General features: G+C 37.6%; 1 protein-coding gene across 2 annotated transcripts; it reads right to left on the bottom strand.

Moving 5' to 3' along the window:
* Positions 1-558: 558 nt before the first annotated feature.
* LOC143848887 (thioredoxin-like protein AAED1, chloroplastic) lies at positions 559-23,101 on the bottom strand. 2 transcript variants are annotated; one of them, XM_077357939.1, is made up of 10 exons: positions 22,857-23,101; positions 21,531-21,672; positions 21,376-21,421; positions 18,937-18,996; positions 16,147-16,183; positions 11,404-11,483; positions 10,856-10,947; positions 7,140-7,200; positions 776-848; positions 559-675 (listed from the first exon to the last, which is right to left on the bottom strand). In XM_077357939.1, the coding sequence occupies exons 1-9, from the start codon at positions 23,065-23,067 to the stop codon at positions 789-791; spliced, it is 789 nt and encodes a 262-aa protein (XP_077214054.1). In that variant the 5' UTR covers positions 23,068-23,101; the 3' UTR covers positions 559-675; positions 776-788. The 2 variants fall into 2 exon arrangements, with proteins under 2 accessions (XP_077214054.1, XP_077214055.1); XM_077357940.1 differs by having other exon boundaries at positions 11,404-11,480.
* Positions 23,102-27,102: the final 4,001 nt, after the last annotated feature.

The raw sequence follows: 27,102 nt of genomic DNA, 5'->3' as shown, positions 1-27,102 counted from the left end.
GGAGGAACTTTAATCCGATGAAACTTTGACTTACAGCCCAAATTGATTTAAGGAGGAATAATTTATCCAGTGAACTTTTCATAATATTTCTAGCAATATAATATTGGGAAATGATATTCCAAGCATTTCCACCCCTTCTGTTTGTTTTCTCCCAAAAATAATTGCATTTCAACCCATTTGTTTTTTCCCTAAAATTAGGTCATTTCAAGAAAAGACAAACAAAAGTGGCTGGAAATGCTGAGATAGGGGGTGGAAATATCATTTCCCAATAACATAGCTCAAGCAACCCCAAAAAAAACTTAAGAGAAACAGTTCAAATACCATATTATGAGAAAAAGTTGAAGAGAACATGTGTTTAGCGCCTTTCCGGTCCCTATTAGATTCCTTATTATCTTATTAACTCAATTGATATAATTATACCCCTCATACATGGATTGAAAATTGGGGAACTAGTAACAAAATTTCTCAAACATCTAGGTTCAAGTAAAGTTTGTTACTTGGAAGACATTTGGAAGATAGGAGTCAAACATTAAGTGGGCACATCTAGTTCAGAATGAATGAAGAAAATAAGGTATATTTTATTCTTCCTTTCTGTATAAGAATACAATCCAGCTTCATGCCCCAAATATTTATATATATTTTATATTAAGATACCAGCCCCAGCTGTTTCAGTTCCTGTGAAGACATATCAAGCAAACACAGCATATATGGATCAAAATGCTTTCTAACATAATATCATATGTTCAAATTTGCAACAGCCAAAATGAACAGATACCTTGTGTGATTTTTCATGAGCAACATGCTTTCAAAATATCTTCAATATCTGGATCATCTCCAGCTTCTTTGTCCTATTTAAAAATAAATAAAAAATAAAAAAGCTAATAGTTTTCTACTGATTCCATGGGAAAAAAAATTAACAAAGTCGATTAGGAATTTCATTGAATATCAAAAGCACCTAAATGCAGAGTGTACTTCACTCATTCACAATCACAGGTAGCATGTGTAAAATATCAATTGCTTGGATGAAAAAATAGCATGTCTAAAATTCTAAAAGTAAACATAAACCATAGGAAATGAACATGGATGAGATAACAGGGTTTCTATGCACATATACATTTGTAAAACTGATTTGCATCCCCTGATTTGAGGTTGGCACACATCTTTTTATTTTGAATCTCTCATTTGAGATTGGCACACATCTTTTTATCTTGAATCTCTCATTGGCTGTTACATATCCCAACAAGCTATCAATAACCAATGAGAGAGCAATCTAAAATAAAGAGGGAACTCACTGTAAATAGAGGATTTATATTTCCATTCCGAACTTTGCAGTTTTGCAACATTCGAACAGGGGAGTAATGGCAGTCCAGCTTCTTTTCTTCTTTTTTTAAATTGCCATATATATATATATATATATATATATATATATATATATATATATATGAGGAAAAGGATTGTACACTCAAGCGTACCAAGCTTATGGTACGCTCGAGTGCCCAATCACATGGGTCCCACAAATTTTGTGGTGATCCAAAGCATTCATTTGCAAGGCCCTATCATAGATAGGGTGTGTATCCTAACCCCTTCAAAAGTGGAGGGCAAAAAATGGGCAGATTTGTGGACAAACAGTGTCTGTCCATTTTGACCTCCACAAATGGATGGGTTAGGATGATCCTATGGAGCTGATTTTTGGTACACACCCCATCTATGTAAGGGCCTTTCAAATGAATGCTTTGGATCATCCTAACAAAGTGGGCTCACATGTGATTGGGTACTCGAGCGTAGATTTACAAAGATTGGGGACAAGTAGTCCCACCCCATTACATACATCATGAACAGCCAGAAGAGTAACCTCCAAACGGCCAAAAACAACAAAGAAGAAAGAACATCATCAAGAACATTCTAAAAACTTCAGTTGGTAACCCATGCTGCATCTCCAGAATGAAGCACAAAATTACAACATCCTCCCATACCCCAAGAACCCAAATGTCAGCACCATACTAGACTTACATTATCAACAAACCAAACCCTCTAATATTTAGAACCCCATACCTTCAATACAACCATAGGCTATCATCCAAGGGCAAGACAAACCATGAGCAGCGAAGAACCAAGGTTCCCACCTCTCGGATATTTCTACAATTCATCCCCTTCAGCATATCAGCCCAGAAAACAAGATTCTTGTCAAAAACCATCATTTAATCAGTTGAAGCTTCCTCCAGAAGCACAAAGAGAAAAAACTTTTCTTAAAGCAAACCATATCATATCCTTTAACCCTAAGTAAAGTAGGGATTAAACAGAGGAAAAATCTTCGAGCAGCGAAGGACCCAAGGTCCCTCAAGCACACTCCAAATAATCTCGGTTCGCATCCACCTCCACAATAAGGGCAAGGTTCCCATCATCAAAAAAAGGTTCCCATCATCAGACCTTTACAACACGCCTCTTCAACATTCAAACAAAGAAAAAACTTGCACCATTCTCCAGAGAAGACAAAAAACGCCAAACAAAAACATATCAAAACCCAAAAAAACATTTACAGCAAAAGGCCAAGGAAACCCCTAGTTCTTAAGAGCCTTAAGCTCCCTGCTTCCCTTGGCCGGTGTTTTTCCTTTCTACGTTGCGTCCCACTTCTCGATGTCTAGAAGCATCTCCTTTGTCTTCGACACGTTTCTTCAAATCCGAACCCTAGAGACTTACCCATTTTCGCCATTTCTCCAAATTCTTCCTGAAATGCTTGGTTTTCCTCGTTCACTTCTTCCGCACAGTCGTTCCCCACTTCCTTTTCAGCCCTTTTCATACAACTCTTGATCTGCCCGCTAAGATTGGCATCCATGGAGTCCCTGGATTGAGCGGTCTAATGGCTGACAATAGTCTCTCACTCTTTCTCTCCGGAGTACGTATCCACTTCCAAGGCCTCTTTTTCTTCAGCCATGGCTTTTTGAAAGTGTGGGAGTTTGTGGAGAGGGACACAGACCTCCTCCAATGATCTTTTGCCAGAAAGGGCCTCGATCTCATCCTACTACTCTTTAGCCTCCTGTAAGGGCCTCCAATGATCTTTTTCTTCAGCCACTAAGATCTGCAGTCCAGCTGTTTATCATTCTCACAATTAAAAGAAATCTTTCGTCTCCTGTCTTCAGACTAGCAAGTTGAAATTGATGATCATGGGCTGAGGAAGATAAAGCAGCTGTTTAACTACATAGTATCAAAGCCTGTTTAAATCAAGATTCAAGATAACATCCGATCCAACCCTAATCAAGATGCAAGGGATTGCATCAGCAATATCACTCCATATTTCTGAGATCTGGAAAAACGCACCATGGCCTGATACAGATCCCCTTTGAGGTATTTGTGAGCATTTTTCAATTTCCAATTTCCTAAAAACCAACAGACCAGATCTGGACTTTTATTGGATGCATTCACATAAATCGATTTTTATGTCAATTCAGTTTCCTCCCCATTGTTTCTTTGGCACATAAAGGATGCCAGTGGTTTGGTTTCATTCCGGTCATTATCGGGAGTGTAAGAACAATTGTTTCAATTTTTGTCCGAGCAAAGGGCATTTTTCAAGTATTTTGATAATATCCCAATTTAATAAATTGAAAATAGGCATAAAATGTTCTCTTCGAGGGGAATGATTCCTCCTATTCACCTTTCGGTTTTACAAAGATTTCTCTAGATAGCTCTCTTCTCTCTCACCTTCCTATTTATCCTCTCCTAATTCAAATTCAAATTAACTAGTAGGAATACTCCCTCCTAATCTCCCTCTTAATTGCAATTACTTTACTAACCTACCGTTCTTAGCCATCATTCAGATTCAAATCAACTAATAGAAAGATTTTCTCCTAATCTACCTCCTAATTGCAAGCCATTATTCATATTCAGATGAGCTACTAGACAGATTTTCTCTTAATCTCCATCCAAATCTCATCAACCTACCATTCATAGCCATTATTCAAATTCAAAAGATATACGGTTGGATTGTGGCAATATGGACGGCTATGATTAATCATGCATAAATCCTGCCCGGGTTTGTATCATATCACCCCCTATTGAAGGAACCTGGTCCTCCAGGTTCATCTTTGAATTTGTCATCACCCTGGCCTCCATCAACCACATCCGGCCACTTCCCTTTGATAAGAAATAATTGTTAATGTTTTACAACGATGCCCGGACTAAACTTATCGTCACATTGTAGCAAAAACCCTTGTCGCGACGTTCTTTAGCCTCGATTGGTGTTAAGCGTTTGATTGAGGGAGGAGGATAGTTACTTGATCCAGTTGAAGCCCGCACATCAATTTCAAGATTCCATGGTATCGTGGCCCTATCATGATGGTGTTGTGCCGCCAGCTTCTGCTCTTGAGATCGAGAGGCATCAAAGTACTCAGACGTAGTACTTGAACCTCACGACGGATGTCCTCTCTAAGGCTACTAATAAAGCAGCTGATTCCATGAGTCCATAGGTGCGGTTGGCAAGTCTTTCAAACTGTTGTTGATATTCTCGAACAATGGTCTTTTGAGAGAGTCAAATGATTTGGTGAAATCTTCAAATTGGCTTGATCCAAAACGAACACATAGAGCCTCAACAAATTCGATCCACGACGGCATGCCTTTCGTCTTCTCATACCATTGGTACCATTGGATGGCCTCCCCCTCCAGATGGACAGATGCAATTTGTACTCATGCTCCCTCTTGTATATGACAAAAGAGATAATTCTTGGCCCTATAGATCCATCCGGTTGGATCATCCCCATCGAACTTCAGAAGGTTAAGCTTGGGTGGGCGTGGAACTCCATGTTTGTGAAAAGTGTCTTCGTATTGTTGAGCTGGCGGGGGAGGTTGGGGGCTTGACTATCATGATCAGTTCTTGATCGAACCAATCTCCTCTTGCATCACTTGTATTGACGATGCTACTTGATCAAATCGCTCATGAATCATTGCTACTTGATCAAATCGCTCATGAATCATTCCTACTAACTCGGCAAAATGATCCTTCATGTGATCGATCTACTCGGCAAGCTCTGAATTAGTAATAGATCGAAATGCTCTGGAGATGATAAGATCCCAATATAATAAAATGAAAATAACATAAAACGTTCTCTTCAAGCGAAACGATTCCTCCAATTCACCGATTTTACAAAGATTTCTATAGATAGCTCTCTTCTCTCTCACCTTCCTATTTATCCTCTCCTAATTCTAATTCAAATTCAAATTTAAATTCAAATCAACTACTAGGAATATTCCCTCCTAATCTCCCTCTCAATTTCAATTACTTTACTATCCTACCGTCTTAGCCATCATTCAAATTCAAATCAACTAATAGATTCTCTCCTAGTTTACCTCCTTATTACAAGCCAGTATTCATATTCAAATGAGCTACTAGAGAGATTCTCTCTTAATCTCCATCCAAATCCTATCAACCTACCATTCTTAGCTATTATTCAAATTCAAAACCTATACAGTTGGATTGTGGCAATATGGACGGCTAGGATTAATCATGCATGAATCCTACCCGGGTTCATATCAGATTTTTTTGAAAAATCAAATAAGAAATCAGATCATCAACAACTTTATATATGGTTTTTGTAGTACTTAAACCTTGAAAATGGCTGAAATACATAATTGGTAGTTCCGTGACTATTTCAACCCCTCCTCCGACCCAGAGAAGGTCAGATTGACTGCCCTGGAGTCTAGATCACGACTATCCGATTAGACGTATCAAATTACTAGGAAAGGTCACAATCCACCAAGTTGTTCATTGGCGATGGATCAAAATTGGGTTATATAAATGGTAGGTTAAAGGACCAGAAGGAAGATGATCCCAATTATGAGAAGTAGCAATCCGAGAACCTTATGATAATATCTTGGTTATTACGCTCAATGACACCAAGTATATTAATGGATTGCACTATAAAATGGCAAATTTTACTCAGGGAGATGTCGGTGGAACGGTATTGTGGGCTGCTCAGGAGAAAATGAGAAGAGTTGAATCATTACCAACCCATTGCTTCCCCTGATGAGGACTTTTGCAGACAGACTGAGCAAAGAGGACTTTTGAGATCCTCACTGAATTGGATCCTAATTTAGAGCTCATAGGGTTCAAATCATAGGCAAGGCTTCTCTGCCACCACTAGACACAACCTATAGCCATATCAGAGAGGAAGCAAGCAAGAGACCTACTACAAAGTGATGTAGGCTGGGGAAGAAAATAAGGAGAAGAAGAAAGAAGAAGAGAGAAGAAGAAGAGAAGTAGAAGAGAATTAGAAGTAGAAGAGAGGAATTTAGGGAAGACGAGAAGAAGAAGAATTCAAGCAAAGGAAGAAATCTCACTCAATCAATATCAATAATCATCAAAATTACAAATAAGCTGTAGCTTAGCCTATATATAGGCAATTAAGAGTCCTAAAATAAAGAAACTTGCTAAATTAAGAATCCCTAAAAGACTAAAACACCCTAAAGACTAAAATAACCCTAATAAATCAACTATGCCCCAAAATACCCCTAATAACACTAAAAATAACAAAAAGATCCCTAAGGGCACAAATAACAATAAAAAAGATCTATATGGGGCTCCTCGAGGGCGATCCCGTCGAGAATAAACTCGCAAGGGACGTCGATCCGCATCACAAAGCTTCTCAGAGTAGCTACATCTTAGCTCGACCAATTCACACTAGTTTATAATGTCCACAAATGGAAGGGTTATGATAATCCTATGAAATTGATTTTTTGGGTACACCCTATCTATATGTGGGCCTATCAAATGAAAGCTTTAGATCATCCAAACAATGTGGGCCTCCTATGTTAGTGAGGTCTAGCTCATATAAGCTTATATGAGCTCTAGCTCACAAACATTTTCCCCTACACACACACACACACACACACACACACACACACACACACACACACACACACACACACTAGAGAGAGAGAGAGGGAGGGAGAATCCTTAGACTAAATAATTTAATCCTCGTCACAACGGATGTGGAGTAGGTGTCCCATTATACTGATGGAATCAGGACTAGAAGCCTGAGTTTATAATTTAATCCTCGTCACAACGGATGTGGAGTAGGTGTCCCAAACTCACATTCACTATTAGCCAACTATATTCCATTTACTAGTAAAATAAGTCAAACGGAACTAACCTTGTGCATGTATGAGATGGTACTTTTACCAGGACCTGCAACAAGTATTCCTCCTTGCTGCCTAAGAAAACAAAACAACAACATTTCTTATACATTTATAATTTGCATGTAAACCACTATTTGCTTATTCCAATTGATAATAAAAATAAATAAACATCAATTTTTTGCGAGAAGGCAAAAACAGTTTATAGTCTAAGCATAATGTCTAAAGACAACAATTTCTTGCCAAGACTATGGAACCGAGTTTTCTCCAGTTCAAGATTCACACCAACAAATGCAAGAGAGAGAGAAGGTGAGGGGGGGGGGGGGGGGGGGGGGGGGGGGAGCAAGTGAAGAACGTGATGCTTATCATAAATAATGCATATGCGAGTCATTAAAGAGTTTCTGCATAACTGCATAGATAATTCAAAGATATGCGGAGCCTCGGCCATGGATACCCCATCCCAGGGGTCCTCATCTGGGTGTTGGTATGAAATGATAGTGGTAATAAAAGTCTCTGTTAATTGAAATGCTCTTCAACAAGTTTCAACTATAATTGGAAGGGTTTTAGAATTTTAGATGTAACTGAAATATTTCTTCGTAAAAGCTAAACCATTTTTTCTTTTTTTTGAAAATCACAAAAATCTACGTGCATTTTAAAAGCTAAACCATTTTTAATTCGAAAAAAATAAAGCAAGTATGTGTTTCGTGTGTAGGAATGCAGAAGAGATGGTTGATGACCTCTTCTTCTATTGCAAGAAATTCAGATGAATTTGGTATTGCTTCCTCGTGATTTTTGGGTGGAGTGGATATTTCCAAGCACAATGGCTTGTTTTGGCAGGTGATCAGGTGAACCATTTGCCAAGAGAGGATGCTTCCTATTGAAAGCTAACCCATTTCTTGTGCTCTAGAGACTATGGGGGGGGAGGGAACTAGGAAGTTAAAGATAAGATAGTTTCTGTGTAGAAGACATCAAGGTAAATAAAGGGCTTGGTCATCCAATGGGCTACGTTGAAGAAGGAATCTTGAGGCATTAAGCCTCAAGATCAAAATATTAGAAATCTCTCCCACATTCTGAGATTTCTAAAATCTGGAAACATGGGACGATCTGTTGCTCTCTTGCTGTCGGAAAGAAGGGCGAGAAATCAGAAAACGAGGCTGGCCTCTTTCTTCTCTTGTCTCCCATCTACAATTTTGAAGAAATCAAGGATTCTAAAATCCGCGTATCCAACGGCCCTTAAAGGTCTTCGAATACTTGACAAAGACTTTCCCAGAAAGTCGGCAGTGGAAGGAGATTTGACATGTGCCATCACTTAGACTACAAAGAGAATTCCTGATGCATGGATACTAGCTTATATCATAGATTAAATTTTAGACTTGGTAAGAGGCAAGTAAGTACCTATTTAGCCATGTTCCATGTAAAGCTAAATAGGCTTGCTGACAATGGAGTTCTTCAGCTAGAATTATGTATATGGAAATTGGTGACTCTCTTATAATCATTTAATTTGGGTTTATAAGCAAATGTTGCCATTTATTAAAAAAAAAAGGTAAAAAAACAGCTAAACAAAGTTCCCAATCTGACTTGCAGCTGATGGCGTGTCATGGGACAGGTAACATAAAATATGGGAATTAGGCCACAAATATTAGTTTGTCGGTTTGTCCTATATGTAAAAAGGTAGAAGCATAATGAATCGAACTGAATGGGCGAAAGTTCCTAAATTTATGGCTGGTTTCCAATCCGACTTGCAGCTGATGGCGTGTCATGAGACAGGTAACAAAAATATGGAGTCTTGTATTGCTACCCCAATTTTAGTTTGTCCTTGTTAAAAGTATAAAAGAATAAATAACGCCTCCTCCAACAGCTTAAGTTTTTTGAGTAACTGGTCGTTTCACATGGTATCAGAGCAAAGATCCTGAGTTCAAACCTCCTTGATGTCAAAAATCCACATGCAATGGTCAACCCCCAAAAGTGGGGCCACATGTGCCAAGTGTAGGCCAACCCAAAGAAAGAAGGGCCACTAATGCAGGACAATACCTAAATAAGGGAAAAATCCTACACTCCTAATGGGATTAAAGACTTTACGAACTCTTATGGCTGAATCTAAAGGCTAGAGGCACCTACGGGTTAAGTAGGGCTGATTTAAAGCAGAATTAATTTTGCGGACAGCAGCAATATCGAGGCATAAATTTGCATTAAATAATGAGAAAGAGCACAATTAGCATGAAATAAACCTTAAACAAATTAGCCGACAGTTAAAGGGTCCTTTGGGTAACTAGTGAAGGGTAAAATTAGCCCAAAACGGGGTTTTAAACGTGCGACCAAGTAGAATAATTAAAACAATACGAAAACCTATGAATTAAACCTTATTTTGATGAGAAATCAGCAATAATCTAATGAAAAAAAAAACAGTAATAAATTTCTGTAGCAACAAAACGGGATCAAATCGGTCCAATTTAGGCCAAAAGGGTATTCTGGTAATTTGGACAGATCTGGAAATTCTGGGTAAACTGCTGTGAGTTGAAAGATAATAGGTTTAAATGATGAAAGAAATCAGATTTTCAGGTTTAAGGGGGCTGCTACGTTGGCCGATTACGTTTTCAATCTCCAAAAGAAAGTTTTGGGGCTTGAAAGGTGTGAAAATTTGATTGGCGTCGAAAGAGGCTGTAAAACTACGAATTTTGATTGCTATAGCTAAGGTTAGTCCTTCAAAGTTTCAAGATGAAATCTTAAACGATGTAGGAGATTTTTGGATTTTGGGTTTTTGTATTTTAGGGTTCAAGAACACACAAAAAATTGAAGAACTAATGACTTGTTTATAGTTGATTTGAGAGGAGAATATAAGTGAGAAGATGAGAGGGGATTGAGAAGAATGGCTCCAAGCCACCTAGAAGTGAGAAGAGAAGAAGTTCCAAGCTTCAATAGCTTCTTTTGCAAAAACTTTAATTCTTTATTCAATAGTCAGAAGTCTCTTACATAGTTACATTGCTTTCATAAGATGTATTTATAAGAAAAGAAACCCTGGAAGATAACTTAAAGTTAAAAACTAATCTTAACCATTCATCTAATCTAAAGTAGAACTAAATAAAGATAAAAACTAACCTAAAATAGTAATCCCGTAATAGACCTATACCACTTACTAAAAACACCCTGCTCAAATCACATCCAAATCATGTGATCTTGGGCTCATTAGATAGGTAATTGAAAAACCTTTCTAATAATACCAAAAATATGCCAAATGGATGAGATTTGATGCCTAAAAAGTAGGCTACACAGAAAATGACGAAAATAGAAGATAAATAATAATAATAAAAATATGACAATGTCTGTGACCCATGCTAGAGTCTCCGCCATTAATCTCATCCACGTTTACGCTTGTAAACCTTGAATCCACGCCCATTGCTGATGTCCCCATCAGCCACACGTGAGGGGGAGTGTTAAAAGTATAAAAGAATAAATAATGCCTTCTCCAACAGCTTAAGCTTGTGGAGTAACTGGTCGTTTCACAGTCCTATATGTAAAAAGGTAAAGTATAATAAGGCAAACTGAGATGGGTAGATTAGAACCGCCTTGCCGGCAATACGATCCCCCTTGAGATGTTTACCATGCCTACCTCCTTATTTATGTATTCGAGAGGTTTTACTCTCCATAAGTCTTCACATAAAATTTCTGAAAGCATATAATTTTGTAAGAAAAATGAGATATATCCTAGGATTTTTTTTATGGAATAGTTACATACCAACCGCCTTTGTTCACTGTGTCCTTTTGAAAGGAAAGCTGCCAGTCTTGTCTGTATCCTTCAAGATATGACTGAACTATCTTCAAACCTGCCTAAAATGTCATAAAAGAAACTCCATTAGATGACGCTAAATTCAATTAGGTTGGATACGTCTTATATTGTATTTGGATTTGGAATTGAGTTTTGAATACAAAATGAATAGATCTGCCAGCTCATGTTGAGGGAGACAGAGAGGGAAGGGGGTTCCTACTGGAGGGGAGAGGTTGAGGAGCAAAGAGGGTGAAGGAAACTGCCAGATCTGTGGATTTCTAATTACTTATTTCCACAGCATATTTGGAAATCCAAGGATTTGATCCGGATCCAAATCACAACGCAAAATGGGCTGCAAATGTGAGAAATCCAAATCAAAATCTTCTTGGCATCCAAAAGGGCCCTTGCTGAACTCGAAAAAGTCAAAAACCAGTTTCAGCCATAGAGAAAGCATCATGCATACTATATCTTCACTACCAAAACAATTATTTCCATAAAAGAACTATGAGCAGCAATACCAATGGAGTAAATGTAGTTGCAATCCCAGACACAAAACTTAACGCATTAAATGATGAGTGGCTGGGATCTGCATAAACTTCTGCGTCCAAAAACAAAAATGTCATCGCATTGGATAGAATTACAGATATGTAAAGGGAAAATTTCATGAAACTTATAACTAGGAATTTATGAGGGAAAGTGCTGTCAAGTACAAAATACATGTGTAATGTTATGTTGTTAAAATTCCAAAGGCAAAGGATTCATCGCGGAATAAGAAACATGAGGAGAAATCAAACATAGAGAAGGTTGTAGAGAAGTAGAGAGATGGGAGAAACCACTCAATTCATGTGGTTTGCTGATGCAGGGCAAGTCCAAGAAAGCGCGAAGCTCGGAGATGATGTCGATTCCAATAGATGTGCCAGAAGAGAGCGAGCTCTTTCAAACTATTTGATCCAAATCATGGTTCTTAGGCAATTCATTTTGGACCAATGAAAACCCAATATCTGTAATGCTTAATTAAGTCTTTTGTAGCTTCATAGCAATTGACATTACCAATGTCAAAAATTAAATACAATAGCAAACAGAAAGTATGCTTGTGTTCATTAACCGAGGCATTAAACCGAACATATGATGGATGCTAGTTGCAACACATGATGGATGCTAGTTGCAGGTGCTTAGCTAAAATAGTGGGTCTTATATGGTCTTATGGGGGAGCCCTGCCAAACCGTGTACAATGGGAATAATAAATGAACCAATTGGTGTAAGCCTTTGTAGGAGAAAACAACGACCTTGGCCATTCTGGATTATAGTTCGTCCAGCTTAACTTAGGCAATTCCATGCACCTTCAATAACAGAGCAGGGCACCAACTTCTAGGGTTGCAAAATTGGCTAAATAGGGATGGAGCTCAGAGAAAGGAATTCATTCCAAAATAACTGGGAGCTTGGGTTTAATAGCAACTTAGCAAGTTCTAAATGAGAATAAAATGAACTCCAGATTTCCACCAAAGATTCAAGAGATGTGATGAAATTTAAACATCAGGGTTCAAATCCTTACCAAACCCATAATCAAAGGTAGAGTTCGATGCATTCAACCCTTGCAATTTTCCACAAGCAACAAGGAGTACACAAACATACAAAGATACGAAGCTACCTTTTATTTCTGGGTGAAACTCGACCAACTAACCGAGCTGAGTGGGGGGACGCAAAGCCATTGATCTTGATAGAATCCTTGATTAACGAGGAAAATTCAATGAAAGGGAATAGAAAACTGCATTCAACAGTACTTAATCTCTTCCCAATCAAAATAAAAAGCAAGAAAACCTTGCAAAACTTCCAAACCCTAGGTTTCAAAAACAATTCATCAAAAAATCCCGCAACCTAAAGAAGGAGTTGGGCTTTAGATATCAGCCCAACTTACAAAGAGAAACCTAATTACGCCTATTGAACCAAAAACAACATAAAAGGACATGAACAACTGAAATGACAAAACTACCCTACATCATTAGCAAACTAATCCTATGCTAATGAGCCTATGAAGACCGATGTAGAATTTCTCTTCTCGTGCATCATTTGCCTTGGATTCAATAATCAATCTAAACACACTACAACTTATAAATCAATTACATGTAAAATTATGAGTACACCCTTAGAGTCTAATAATGTTCTCTCTAACACTCCCCCTCATGCCGAAGTGTTCCTTTGAATATTTCAGCTTGTCGAGTAGATGGAAATGATAATAGGTAATCAGTCTTTTGGTAAATTTATCAGCAATGTTTTAAATTTCGGTTTCGGATTCATTCACCATGGAAACAGAAACATTTCAGTTTCAGTTGGAACTAGTGGGGAAATTCCTGAAAAATCACAAAACATGTATGAAATTATATGCAAATGATAGAATTTTAAGATGAAACTTCAAGAAATGTTACAATGCACACAAATAAACACTTATTAACCGTTGCATAAGACAATCTATAATGATTTAACAACATCAAACACCTAATTACGCGCGCGTTCGCGCATGTCTAATAATTCAATACATATCAAATTTCACATGTAATTCATATAAATTTTTTTCCACCGAGATGGTCGAAACTCCAAAGATTACAAGGAGAGAAAAACAAGAGAAACATAAAGAGAGAAACAATTATGGAGGAAAAAAATAAAAAAATCCCAAATTTGCCTGCCACAACACTCCTTGACGAGCAAGGCCATCTGCCACATTATTTGCCGACCTCCGGATATGCTTGAATGTAATAGATGAGCCCCCAATTTTGTCATGGATCTCATAAAAAAAGTGAGCAAATAGCCATGGAGGGACCACCACGCCTTTCAACCATCGAATGACATTCATTGAGTCACCTTCCATAATCGTCTTCTCCAAGAGCTCTCTCCTTAACCTTTTTATGCCTTGATAAGCTGCCCGCCCTTACTTCCGCTTCACTATCGTCTGCCGATCCAATCGGACCCAACATGTAATTCATATAAATATTTATACATAATACACACACCACAATTTATACATAATACATACACCACATTTCACACATAATTCATGTAATTATGTAACATATACTAATATGATGTACCACTAATTCATTTAAATATTTATACATAATACCAGGGGCGGAGCCAGGAATATGCTTTAGGCGGGGCAGAAAATGGTCATTGTAGCATTTTGAGGTCCACCATTTTGCACTTCATGTTTTGATAGGTGGGGCCCACCTTCTCCCCCTAACCCATGGTTAAGGTAGAGCCGACAATTTACCCATCATATTTCGATGGGGTGGGTCCCACTCTCATGCTCTGCACCGTGTAAATCATCGCCATAGGGTGATCCTAACCATCTGATTGAGCTGGTGATTCCATTATAGATTGGAGGGTTAGGATCATCCTATGGAGATGATTTACGTGATGCATCCTATTTATGTTGTGGCCCAACAAATGAGCAGTTTGGATCATCCAATGAAGTGGGCCTGCAGTACTTTTTGAAAATATTTGCACGAAATATATAAAATCTCATAATTACATATCTACCTCAGGTGACATTATCTCAGCCACTTATTTATATTTTTAATGAGAGAGAGAGAGAGAGAGAGAGATGGCTCGTTGGGAGGGACTTACTCAAAATCGCTATAATATGGGAACTTTACACGATAATGCTAACATTATGGAGGAAAAATTCCTGAATTTTAGATAGGCAACTTTACAAAAAATCGCAAACAAACCTATCGACTCAGGAAAAATCAACAAAATCAAGGGGGCAACCCTAACTTCAAGGGGGGCAACTTTAAAAAAAATTGGTAACTAACCTATCGACTTAGAAAAATTCGGAATTTTAAGGGGGGCAATTGCCCCCATGACCCCCAGATCCGCCCATATACATATGCCACATTTCACATGCAATTATATCAGGGATTTGCTAGGGACCATAGCAGAAGACATTTGCTGCTGGGCTGTTGCATGTGAGAGCAGCCACCTCAGGTGAATTAAATGAATAAGACAAAATCTGCTGAAAACTGAGCCTATGTGGCCACCAATTTTAGATTGGTTGAGATGCGATCTAAATCCCTCACTTCACAATGTTTTGTCTTGAAGCTTCCTTGGAGTCGAGTGATTGAAAGATCTAGAGATCGGGTTCCCTTGGATCCAGATCCGCTCAAATACCATGTAGAATCTCCTAGATTTTTAAAGGAAAGTAAGAGGAAGAAGATGAGAAGATGATGGAGAAGGAGAAGAAGAAAGATGAGAGTTTTGTGGGGATTGGAGCTACACAATTTGTATTGCCTCCTCTCTTACACAATTTGTGGTGCATCCTCCTTTATTAACTTCAGTGAGTTTACATGATAATGAATAAAATACCCTTCATACAATGATACAAAATAATGATGAACTATTCTATTTCAGTATACAGAACTGTTCACTCACATCGTTCTCAGGATATGGTGCCTCATTCTTTTGCTTCTCAATCACATAATCTCTCTTTTATTAACCTGAGTTTACATGATATTACCTAAAATGCCCATCATACAAAATATATGATAAAGAGCAACCCTATTTCAACATACATAACTGCTCACTCATATTGTTCTTAAAATATTCTTTTGCTTATGTGGTTAATCTTTTTCTGATTTTTTATTTATTTTTTGAATGGTGCAGAATCTTATTAAGAAAGGGGTAATCCCCAAGACTGAGGTGGGAATTTTTTTTCGCGGTTTTAATGGAATAGTTGTGATGAGATATCTGAAAAAGTGTTCTTTATTGAATATTGCTTACAAGCACGCCATATGCTTGATGGAAGCTTAAATGATAAATATGCATGAACTTGCATATGAAGTTAGTCTAAGTTCAATAACTTCAAAGTAGACGCATATTCAAGTGGTACTCCTGCAAGGGGATCCTAGGTGTGTGGGGTTTAGATTAAGTTACAATACATGATGCTTTACATTATGTGATGTTACATGACTTTTTCCACGATTATGTGGAACTACAGAACCAAGCTTGCCTATCAGTTAGAGGTATTTTCTACAAAGATGCAGTCATGCAACATAGAATAGCATTCATCTTATCTTGATCCTATGACTAGAACTCTTTTCCTTCAAGAAAATATAAATTAATTGAATGATACAGAATTTACAGATAAAGGAATCTGACTACCCATTTCAAAGGATTTTAAAATTTTACCTCATTTGAGGGAATAAACATTGAATCTTATGATCATCAAATATGACACTTCTGATGATACTCATGTTCTTCAAAAAGCATACCTCCCTTGAAATTTGTCTGCATGGAAAATGCCTTCGCCTAAACCAACATTGCAAGATAGTAAGGACATAAATTGATCTACATAAGAAAGAAACCGATGCTAGAGTAGAAAATGTATACACAATGCAGTGGGATGAACATTATATTATCTTAACTATAAAAAAATCATAGTCTTCAAAAAATATCAAAGGCAAAAGATATTGTATTTTATAATGTCACTTATGATGCCCAATATACTCAATAAATCATGAAAGACCAAGAATGTGAATTAATTCAAGAGGCACATGGTTCTGGTCCTTTCTTAAAATGTATACAAACAAATCTACCAATAATACGTCTATTAGGAGGCAAACACAATGCATTACATGGATTTTTTTTGTTTTTTACAGATAAAAAAGAACTCTATAAATAACAAAAAATGATCAAATTTACAAGAGGTCAGAGGTTGGCCCAATAAACATTCCCTAGTTAAGGAATATGCGACTTCGTTTGCCTCCAAGTTATATAGGATATACAAAGGACGCATTTGATCTTTGTTAACATATGGGAGATAGATTTTTATTTCCATTACTTATGCATTTAAAATGGGACCAAACATAGAGTGGCAAAATCATAATTATTTTGATTCGCATTAAAATATAAATGAAGTTTATGGGGTTCATAAGGAATACACTAGAAACCCTATGAATTCTTTTCTCCTTCCCTTCTTTCTTTTCTCTTTCTCCTTGGCTTGGATTCTTTCTTCAAGCCCTTTCATTCATCCTATTTACATTAACATGTAATCAGAGCACTGATCTGATCCGCAAATTCCTTTTCCCTCCTCTTTGTATCTTCCTTTTCCTTCTAGTTTCATCTATTGGAAACTCTTGATCTGTCCTATGATGATAGGACCACAAGATCTAGGTTTTTCCCATTGACTGTGCATAGAAACCCTATCCCCATGAGGTTCTCTTTGCCTCTGTGCATGGGTGTCTGCTACTTAAGAGTTCCCTCTTTCGATATTAAATCAAGGAAGAATTATGACCTAGATAGGTGGATCCTGCCCTATTTGAAAAAGGCATGCAGTGCTGCCCTGTTTTTGGAGTTACTATGCAGTCGGTGTGAGCTATTATTGATGTGATTCAGTCATCTTAGCAGCCGTTAGATTTATTTTTTTTCCTATTGGACTATTGGACATGTTTTATTTTCTTTTATTAGAATTTTATTTAGACTATAAGCATTTTTATTTAGGAGAATGATAAATTCACCTCCTTGTTTTCCTTCCCCGGACCCCTTTTGCCAGTTATGAAGCTTGCAACAGGTAAATTGCTTCACAGCCGGTAAATCTGTTGGGAACAACCAATTTTTTCCTCACAGAAAGCAATCTATGACCAATAGAAACACCAGCCCAGAGCAGCTACGGTTAATGGGCAAACCAATCCTCTCAGCACCATTTTCCCGCCCACAAACAATAGCTCTTTCTCATTCATTTCTGAAACTCCAGCTGTGTCATCCCTCTATTCCTCTCTGCAGGCCTCGACCTTCCGCTAGGTCACTATGGCAGAATGTCAGTCGCCATTGGCACAAATATACCCCGACCAGCGACCACCATTTTCAGATGCAACTTGCCACTGTTTCCGTTTGCAATCCCACCGTTGCTGCCGCTTGCCTCCAGCATCTTTCTTGCAACACCAATCTGCAACTCGAGAATTTTTCCAGCAGATATCGCTGCCAGAAAACCGATGCCGATCAACAGCCTAGCCGTTGTTCACCATCAAGATCGTGCCATCTCTGCCACGATAGCTGATCGTTACACATGAAGCCTTCCATCAATCTTTCCCTCTGCAACAAGACAATCGAAATCAACTCAATCTCTCATCTCATCCAACAACAAAACACCCTGTTTCAAAGACACTCAATCTCACTCCCACTAATTCCCCATTTCAAGCCACCTTCATCCTCTTCATCGTTTCACAACAAATCCTGAAAACTTTTGCCCCAGACATTAACAACAAATTCCCAACCCCACTATCATTCTTCTTCAATTCAAGCAAAAGAGTAAAAATCCTATTCATCTTCTACCACCTTCTCTCCATTCCTCACAATCCCCCAAAACACGGTCTCTTAGCTGACAACAAACCTCCCCGAAAATCCAATGCACTTTCTTTTTTCTTGTACTTAGCTAGCTAGCTTGCATTTCTAGAACCAAAGGCAGGAAATTTGCATCCCAATACAACTGACAAATAAAAAGAAAAAGAAAAAAGAAGCTAAAACTATAAGTACGGGAGAAGATTCGGTAAAAGATCGCGATGTTCTCATCGGGAAGGAAAGGAAAGGAACAGCATGCCAGTCCAGGGGAGAGAGATATGGTGGTTACCAAGAAAAGAAGGTGAGCTATGGCATATCCTTTTACAGAGAGAGAGAGAGAGAGAGAGAGAGAGAGAGAGAGAGAGAGATTATTAACATAAAGTTGGGTAAATGGGGCGGAAATGGGAAAGAAAGGGGGTGAATTTTTCACCCCAAACCAAAGTTCTCAAGATACCCCCATTCACATTATACATACTAGGAAATAAGCACACACATAAGCACCACCTTTTCAATCCAATAAAATGTCAACACATACAATCTAACACAGCCCAAGCAGTACATTTCAATCACCACGGAAAAACCTTGCATGAGAATTTATGTTCGTTTCTTTCCCTGCTATCTTAATGGTCAAATTGATACAAAGAGATTGTACCTTTAGGTTTTTTTTTTATGCATTACAATATTCAAATTATTGACTCGTATTTAGGACTTCTACAATGGCATACCTGATCAACGCTGCCAGGTCCAATTAAAACTAATGCCACACCAGCTGCATCCATTCTCTCCTATAAATGAACAATAAGATTATGTTGTGATCGAAGTTAACGAAAATAGCTTTCAGAGAACAAGCAAAATAGTTACCTTTTGCTACTCAAGAAAAATATGTAATTGGAAAACCAAAGACTAGTACATGGGTGAAACATGGATGAAGTGCATTGAAATAATAAAAATCGACCATTTAACTGGTTCACTGTATCTACGCTTGGAGATGTGACCTCAGCATATACATTTTAGAGGAAAGCAAATAAATCATTTGCTATTGTACTCATTCGATAGACCTGGCCCATTTGATGAATAGGGACAACACTATTTTATAAACTATGATTGTATTCTTTACAAACCTAATAAAGTCAATAAAATTGAATTACAAAATTTTAACAATCACATGTTGGATAAAAAGATGGAGTAATGAGAGAGAGCAAGAGATGGAGAAATAGATGGACAGAGGTGGCATGGTGTGCATGTGCTCATCTTTCATCAAGAATATTAAACTATACAGAAGAGAGAATAAATAGTGGTTGTATAAAAGTGGAGTAATGAGAGGTTGCAAAAAATGGAGTAACCAGAGAAGGGGAGGGGGGGGAGATTTATTGGGAAAAACAATGAGGTGTGTGAAGAGGTGGGGATCAAATCACTTAGTATTTCTCTTCTTGGCTTGAATTTTTTGTCCATCTACGGTGTTCTGAACCTTCCTGAGATAGAGATCTACTTTGGTATTGGGCTCTTTCACTGCGTCCGGTGTCTGAACCCTAAACTTTTTGAAATAGTGCTATTCGGTGCTTGTTTTTTTCTAGGCCTTTTCCTTAGACTCTGTTTACAGAGTTGTCATCTGTCATCCCTTGTAGTGATGTGCCTTCTCAGGAATGGTTGATAGAGATCTACTTTGGCATTGGGTTCTTTTACTGTGTATGATGCTGAACTTACCCTTTTGGACATAGTGCTCTTTGGTTGCTTGCTGTGTTCTTGGTCTTTTCCTTAGACTCCTTCTGTTTACAAAGTTGTCATCCCTTGCAATCATATGCCTTTCCAGGAATAGTTGATAGAGATCTACTTTGTTATTGGGTTCTTTCACTGTATGGTGTCTGAACCCACCCCTTTTGGAAATAGTGCTCATTGGCAGCTTGTTGTGTTCTAAGCCTTTTGCTTAGACTACCTGTTTATAGAGTTATCATCCCTCACAGTCATGTGCCTTCCCGGTAGTAGTTTCGTATGTTCTAAAATTTGGAGATCTGTCATTTATTATGCAGACCCGGATTTTAGAGAAGACACTTCGAATCATTTTTTGTATAAATAGATCAGGTGCGGAAGTCGTTGAATTAAATCTAAGGGAAGGCCTAAATTATTGATTTCTGATATTCATGAACTTTTAGGGACAGATCTTGATCTTCTAACAAATTAACTTAATTAACCATGGATCACCACGAGTTTGGGGTTGTAATTTAATTACCAATCCGTTACTTGCATCAAAATATATAATGATAGAACTAGGCTACTACATTTATTAATAAACAAAATAATTAGAGGGCGCGCATAAGAGCATTAAGGATGAGACAGATACTCCTTGTGCATCGCATGTTTGGTCAGACCCTTGACCGAACAGGTGGCACCAAGGGAGTGGTTGTCTTAGTACTGACGCTCTCCATGAGCATCCCACCAATACTTCTCTATTAATAACTAACATGATTCAAAATATTCATATTTAAGAGACATCATAATCTTACAAGAATAATAAATGTGCCCTTGAGATGGGACTTTGATGAATTCTAAATCCTATACACCCCGAAATGCAGAGAAATTCCTCACACTTCCAAAGTTAAGTCCTAGTCAAGTTTGGGGTTTGAACCCTTAATAAATAAATAAATAAACAGATGAAGGGACACATATAGCCCAAAATATCCTTGAAAAATAAGATGATAGAACCACTGGCGGAGCCAGGATATATTCATTAAGGGGCGAGCGGGGGGGCGAGCGGGGGGGCGGGCGGGGGAGCAGGTTATATATACATAAGGGGGGCATTATACATAAGGCCATGCCCAATTGAGTTGGGCCTATTAAGGAGTTTTGCCCAACTCAACAGGGGCAGCTGCGCCCCTTATGCTACACGTAGCTCCGCCCCTGGATAGAACTCTGAACGCAAACTATTTTACATACATGTGTTAATGCATGCACATATATTAAGAAATAAAGAAAATGGGAAAGTGTCAATCCATAAATTGGAAAAACTCAAAACAAGATTCTGAACAAACCTCGAAGAAGGTATTCCGGTTTCCGATATTTACAAAGTATATTTGAAAGTGTAACAACAAATAAAAATGACTTAAAAGCAACCCCTATACATAGAATTAAAAACCTTTCTATGGCATTTTAAAGGGTATGCTTTTTACCTTTTTAGAAGCAAGTAAATCAGCTCGTTTACGACAAAGAACGCATCTGCAGTTACCAAAAAAAGAAAAGAAACATGTTATTTCTACTATTGGAAGCATCTTCATAAAAAAAAAAAAACTTAAAATGGAAGTGAAATTAGGTTACTAAAAATCACCCAAAATGACGTGCAAATGCAACTACAGCTTTCCTATCCTTCCACAAATCAGATATTGGAATTGCTTTTCCATTCAAATCAAACACTTCAACACTTTCCAACAACCTTGCAATATCTTCAGACATCTGAATAGCTGCACTTCCTGCTTGCATCAACATGGTACAAAAGTTATGCAAGAGAACATCGAAAATGAAAACTTCAGCGCAAAACATACAAGAATCCAACCATTCAAAAATTCAAGAATCTTATCAAATAAAAAAATGTGGAATGATAATCCAATTAAATTTAATCCAATTGTATTATCTTTGTTCCTTCAGGACCACCTCGGTTCTGTTTTTACATATATATATATATATATATATATATATATATATATATATATATATATATATATATATATATATATATATTCTGTTGCCCTTTTCAAAAAAAATAATCCAATTAAATTTAAGAATCTCGTCGAATAAAAATATGTGGAATGATATATAAATTAGAAGGTAAGTATGCCATTATTTAACTTTCCAAAAGAAGCCCAAGAAAGATAGGTTTCACATCCTTAGTGACAACTTCTAACATTTTGGTCCTCATATTATGCCATCATCTAACTCAATCAGATTAATCTTCCCCAAAAGAGTGACACAAGGAACTATCCGAATGGACCGAATCTGCCTATGTCGTATAGAAAGCTATACGAAGGCCCCGTTTGGATTTCAAGAAAAACATTTCTAACCGACAATTTTCCGCAAGAAATTTTTTTTCTTTCCACAATTTAGAGAGAAATGATATGATTATGGTTAACTTAGAATGATAATATCATAAATTGAAGGTTCCCTTGAGTAAAATGGAATAGAATTAGTACTTCAAGTTATCTTTTTAGTGTGTTAAAAAAAGTAGATACTTTTAAAAATACTTTTCCTTTCCCATCTTATTGAAAGCTTCTTTGATTGGTTGTTGATAACTTTTTAGGAATTATAAGCCAGTTAGAGCAGAGAAAAGTATAAGCAGACAGAGGAATGCCCCATTTTCAAAACAAGGGAGTGCGGAGTGGACTTCAATTCCCTTTCCAAAATCAAACATTTTCTAATCACAAAAATTCATAGAGAGATTATTGAAAAATTCGTGTTTCACTGTTTCAAACAATCGGTAACTGGAATCTATTAAGGGCCTGTTTGTTTTAGATTATGACAACCGATTGTGGATTCCCCAACCGATTATTGGACTGACTCCACAATCGGTTGTCATAATCTAAAACAAACAGGCCCTAAAGAGATGCAGAAATCTTGGAAATGCGGAATTCAAGAAAAGGGGGGAAAGAAAGGGTTTTACCAGAGGAGCCTGAGATTGCAAACACCGTGTTCCTGTTTCGCCCTAGGGGAAATCTCGACCGTTGATTCGTCCGGTTAGAATCTACGGAGAAGAGTGGAGTTGATTTGGAGAAGGGTTTTCTTAAGAGAGTAGTTGGATGGAGAAAGTGATTCTTGTTCGAACAATCAAAAGCGGCGCTCGGGAGAGGATTTGTACGGACCGCCGTTGCCATGAGAGAGATTTTGTGGGTTCGAGTTTATGAACTGCAACGTTTAAGTCTATGGAGTTAGCGGTTTGAGGTGGGGCACGTGGCACTAGAAAATGCGAAGTTATCAGCCCGCGACGGACGAGCCACGGTGACCGTAGTTTTCTATTTTATTTTATTTTTCTGGTAAAGTGTGCTGGATGGAAATAGGTCCGTCCGATAGTTAACTTTCGTAGGCCCCATCTTGCAAGAGCGATGATCTAAAATTCGCACTGATTGGATGGTTTTTAACGGTTCGATCATTGGATTTTTTTTTTACTGATTTGTGTGAATATCTTTCGGTATTTTACAGTAAGTTTTATGGATGGTGATCTAACGATCAGGATTGTCAGATCAGTGTGGATTTTTAGACTATGCCATCTGTCTGTGGGGTCCAGTTGGTGAATGGTCAAGATCGTTGAAAGATGAGCTCAACATGGTGATGATAAACGGTACATTTGGTTTCATCTTGACTTGTTATGGACTTAAGTTTTTTTAAAAATCTCATACGTGTCGTGATCGAAGCCGCTGATACTCTGGGCAAAGACCTTGAGTTACGATGGGCGTAGATCTTACCTTAGATGGAGATTTTGTGATCCCAAATTGAGTTAGATTAAGGTATATACCTAAACAGGAATGATAGATGCAAGGGCCCTCTTTATGCAAGGGCTGAAGAAGGGCTCTTGAATAGATCCACATTATTTTTTAATTCCGTTAAGAAACTGAAATCGGTTGCACTTAATGACGTGGATGTATTCCAGGGCCCTTCTTTAGCCCTTGCATAAAGAGGGCCCTTGCATTTATCATTCCTCATATCTAAAAAGCAATAGATGTATTGAATATTGGTAGCATATATTTCAAGAGCTTTTATATTTACATAAGCCCGTATAGTTCATAATTTTTCAAAAAGTACTATGCGGCTTAAATCACAGTATGATCCAAACTGTCTATTAAGATGCCATATATAATTCTCTATGGATTGAAAGAGTTAGGATCATACTATGTAAATGATTTTTGGGGAAGGCTGATTTACGTTGGGACCCAGCAAACGAACGGTTTGGATATTTGAATAGAGTGAGCCCAAGTGATTTTTCAAAAAATACATCGATACACATATTATAATTCAAAAAATCACTTGGGCTCACTTTGTTCAAAAGATCCAAACGGTTCATTTACTGGGCGCTGACGTAAATCAGGCTTTCCCCAAAAATTATCTCTATAAAATGATCCTAATTCTTTCAATCGGTAGAGAATTATATACAGCGTCATTACTCGTTAGTCTACAGACGTTCAACGACTATCTACGCTTTTTCTTGATGCACCTGTATATCGGGTAATGGGTCGATGATGTATTTGGATTGATTGGCAGAATGAGTTGATTTGTAGGTGATTTTTGGGTTACAACCAAAGTTTTAATTTTCGACCGTCCGTCAACCGAAATCGAAATACATGCTAATGTTACATTATTTCGATCCTGAAATTTCGGTCGAAATTTCATTTTGCTAAAAAATTTGGAATTTCTTCCCGAAATTTCAGCCGAAATTACCAAAATTTCGGTTTCGGTGAGTAATGCATTCCGAAACCGAAATTTAAATCCTTGGTACTTACAACCTAATTACATTGAGGCGAAACAAGTGAATGGTTTGGATCCTATATGGTGTCCGTAATAAGGTGCACATATAATAGGTGGGCCCCACTGTACCTGGCGTCAACATATATTTTTTTGTTACGGATAGGTCTTCGAACAAGGTGGGGCCCACCTATTATATCGCATAAAATAGGTGATATTTTAAATTATTGCCCAGAAGTCCCTAAAACAGAGCTATTGCAAAATTTCTCTTTTAATATTTTTCAAAATGACAAAATTACCCATTAATATACCTTGCAGTTAATGTTTTACCTTCTCTGATTTATAAACGAAATCCTAGTTTTTCTTCTCTATTCACAAACAAAACCAATGGATTTTGTTTCTTCTGTTCTTGAGTGTTTGGAAATTGAATTCCAGTTTTGTAAATGCATTTCTGCTTTCCAAAACAAGGTAACTTTTATCACTATGCTGTGTAGACATTTATGAGTTTTTATATGGTGAACTCCCATGAAAGGTGATCTAAAGTCTAAACCATTTACTTTTTTTGCAGCTAATTTTTCATAGATGCATGTCACATGCGTGTTCCTGTCGAACACACATTGGCCCCTAAACATCTTAACAGCTAGTGATATCTTAATAGTTCCATCAATGACTAACAATTTTCAGGTGGGTGCTGTTGTTGAATTGTCCAAATTTTATTTTCATTAGACGGTATGAAATATATAGAGATTTTTACCTCATTTTATCTAGCATGAATTTGAGGCATGGCTGATTGTTTTCCCATATAGTTTTGCTACCAACTTATAAATGAATGGGTATTTTTGCCAATTTTCTATGAAAAATAAGGTTATTGTCTGTAAAGTTAGGGGAAAAACTTCTTTAAGTTCATTCACTTTAGGTTCTCTTACTTGCTCAGGCAAACGCCAATCGAGAGGTTGACGGTAGAACGAATAGCTCAGGAATTGACCGGTTCCGAGTTGACTCGTGGAGCTGGTGCTTGGATTATCGTAGAATAAGAGGAGCCATCTTACTTTTGCTAATTTTCTTTGAAAAATGAGGTTATTCCTTCCTTAAATACAACAAATATCTGCAATTAAAATGGTGTCAAGATTTCTAGAATGTGGGCCATTCATGTAGGTCTACACTCATATCAAAGGTCTCCATTACACATCTATTTTTTGAGATGTTGATCAACCTTGAGGGTCTTGATATTTCATTTCATCTCTCGTAGACTCCCTTCAGGCAGCTCCATAACAATGAGGCAGTGATCGAAATCACGTCTGTACAACAGAATCGTCTTCTTTGGAGGACAGTTGCTCCAGTTCGGCGACGGATTGTTCAACAACAAGATAGAGAGAAAGTTGCATCGTCTTATTCGGAGGACAGTTGCTCCAGTTCGGCGACGGATCGTTCAACAACAAGATAGATAGAAAGTTGTAAATAGGGACAATTGCTCCAGTTCGGTGACGGATCGTTTATGGGAAAGTTGTACGCTGGAGGAAGAAAGGGAAAGTCATCATAACTCATAAGATTTTATTTTATATTATAAAATAGGGAAATAATTTCACTAAGCAACAAGATGCTTCGCGCGTCTTATTAAAACATTGCGGTGCTAATATCAGCTCCCTTAAATTATAATAAAAACAAAAATAACATAGAGACGGGTTTTTCCTCTCTAATGAAACCCAACCCATCCATGCCACGTGCTTTTCAAACCTGATCGAGGGTTTTCTTCAAGTTTTTGGTGTACATCCCGGCACCACTCATTTTATTTGATCCCATAACATCCAACTTTTCTGCCCCATTACATGCATGTATGCATATACACCATAATTAATTTCCCTCCCATTAATTGTAGCTTGTTTTCAATCACAAAATTTGAATCAGATGTTTATATATTTTGGCACATGGACAAAGACAATATTTCTAAAATTTCCTCCTGTTTTTTTACTCTTAATCAAAAGAACAAATTTTTTAAGAAAAGTTTTTAATCATAAATGTTTTTTCTTGCCCGGGATGGAGAACTTACCTTTCCTCCAACAATTCATGGCCCTTTTCTCTTCTTTCTTGGTTTCCTCCAATATCCCACCCATGTCTAATAAATTGTGAAGCCGATTGGCTACGCCACAAACTAAAGTGAATAGGAAATGTTCTCTCTCTCTCTCTCATATATATATATATATATATATGAGTGTCTCTAGTCTCTCCCCTAGATAAGATCTACTCCTCCCTTTAAAAAAACACAGTGGGCCCACGCTGTTTGGATGATCCAAAGCATTCATTTGATAGGTCCTAACATAGATAAGGTGTGCCAAAAAAATCAACACCAAAGGGTCATCCTAGAACTTCGTTTTGTGGTGCCTTGTGGTACCCAGAATGGACACATATAAACGGACACGGTGTGCCCAACAAAATGAAGTTCTAGGATGACCCTT

Source organism: Tasmannia lanceolata, unplaced genomic scaffold (assembly GCF_043159265.1).
Source record: "Tasmannia lanceolata isolate RefF3 unplaced genomic scaffold, GAP_Taslan_0.1 ptg000016l, whole genome shotgun sequence".
Lineage (NCBI taxonomy): Eukaryota > Viridiplantae > Streptophyta > Magnoliopsida > Canellales > Winteraceae > Tasmannia > Tasmannia lanceolata.
The sequence above is the reverse complement of the archived record's forward strand: the minus strand, read 5'-3'. Positions and strand labels throughout refer to the sequence as shown.

Coding starts and splice junctions, on each gene's coding strand:
- LOC143848887 (XM_077357939.1), bottom strand. CDS start 23,067: ATGGCAACGGCGGTCCGTACAAATCCTCTCCCGAGCGCCGCTTTTGAT. Junction 21,673..22,856: donor TGCAATCTCAGGCTCCTCTG/GTAAAACCCTTT, acceptor TGATGCAAGCAG/GAAGTGCAGCTATTCAGATG. Junction 16,184..18,936: donor GACCTGGCAGCGTTGATCAG/GTATGCCATTGT, acceptor ATGTTGGTTTAG/GCGAAGGCATTTTCCATGCA.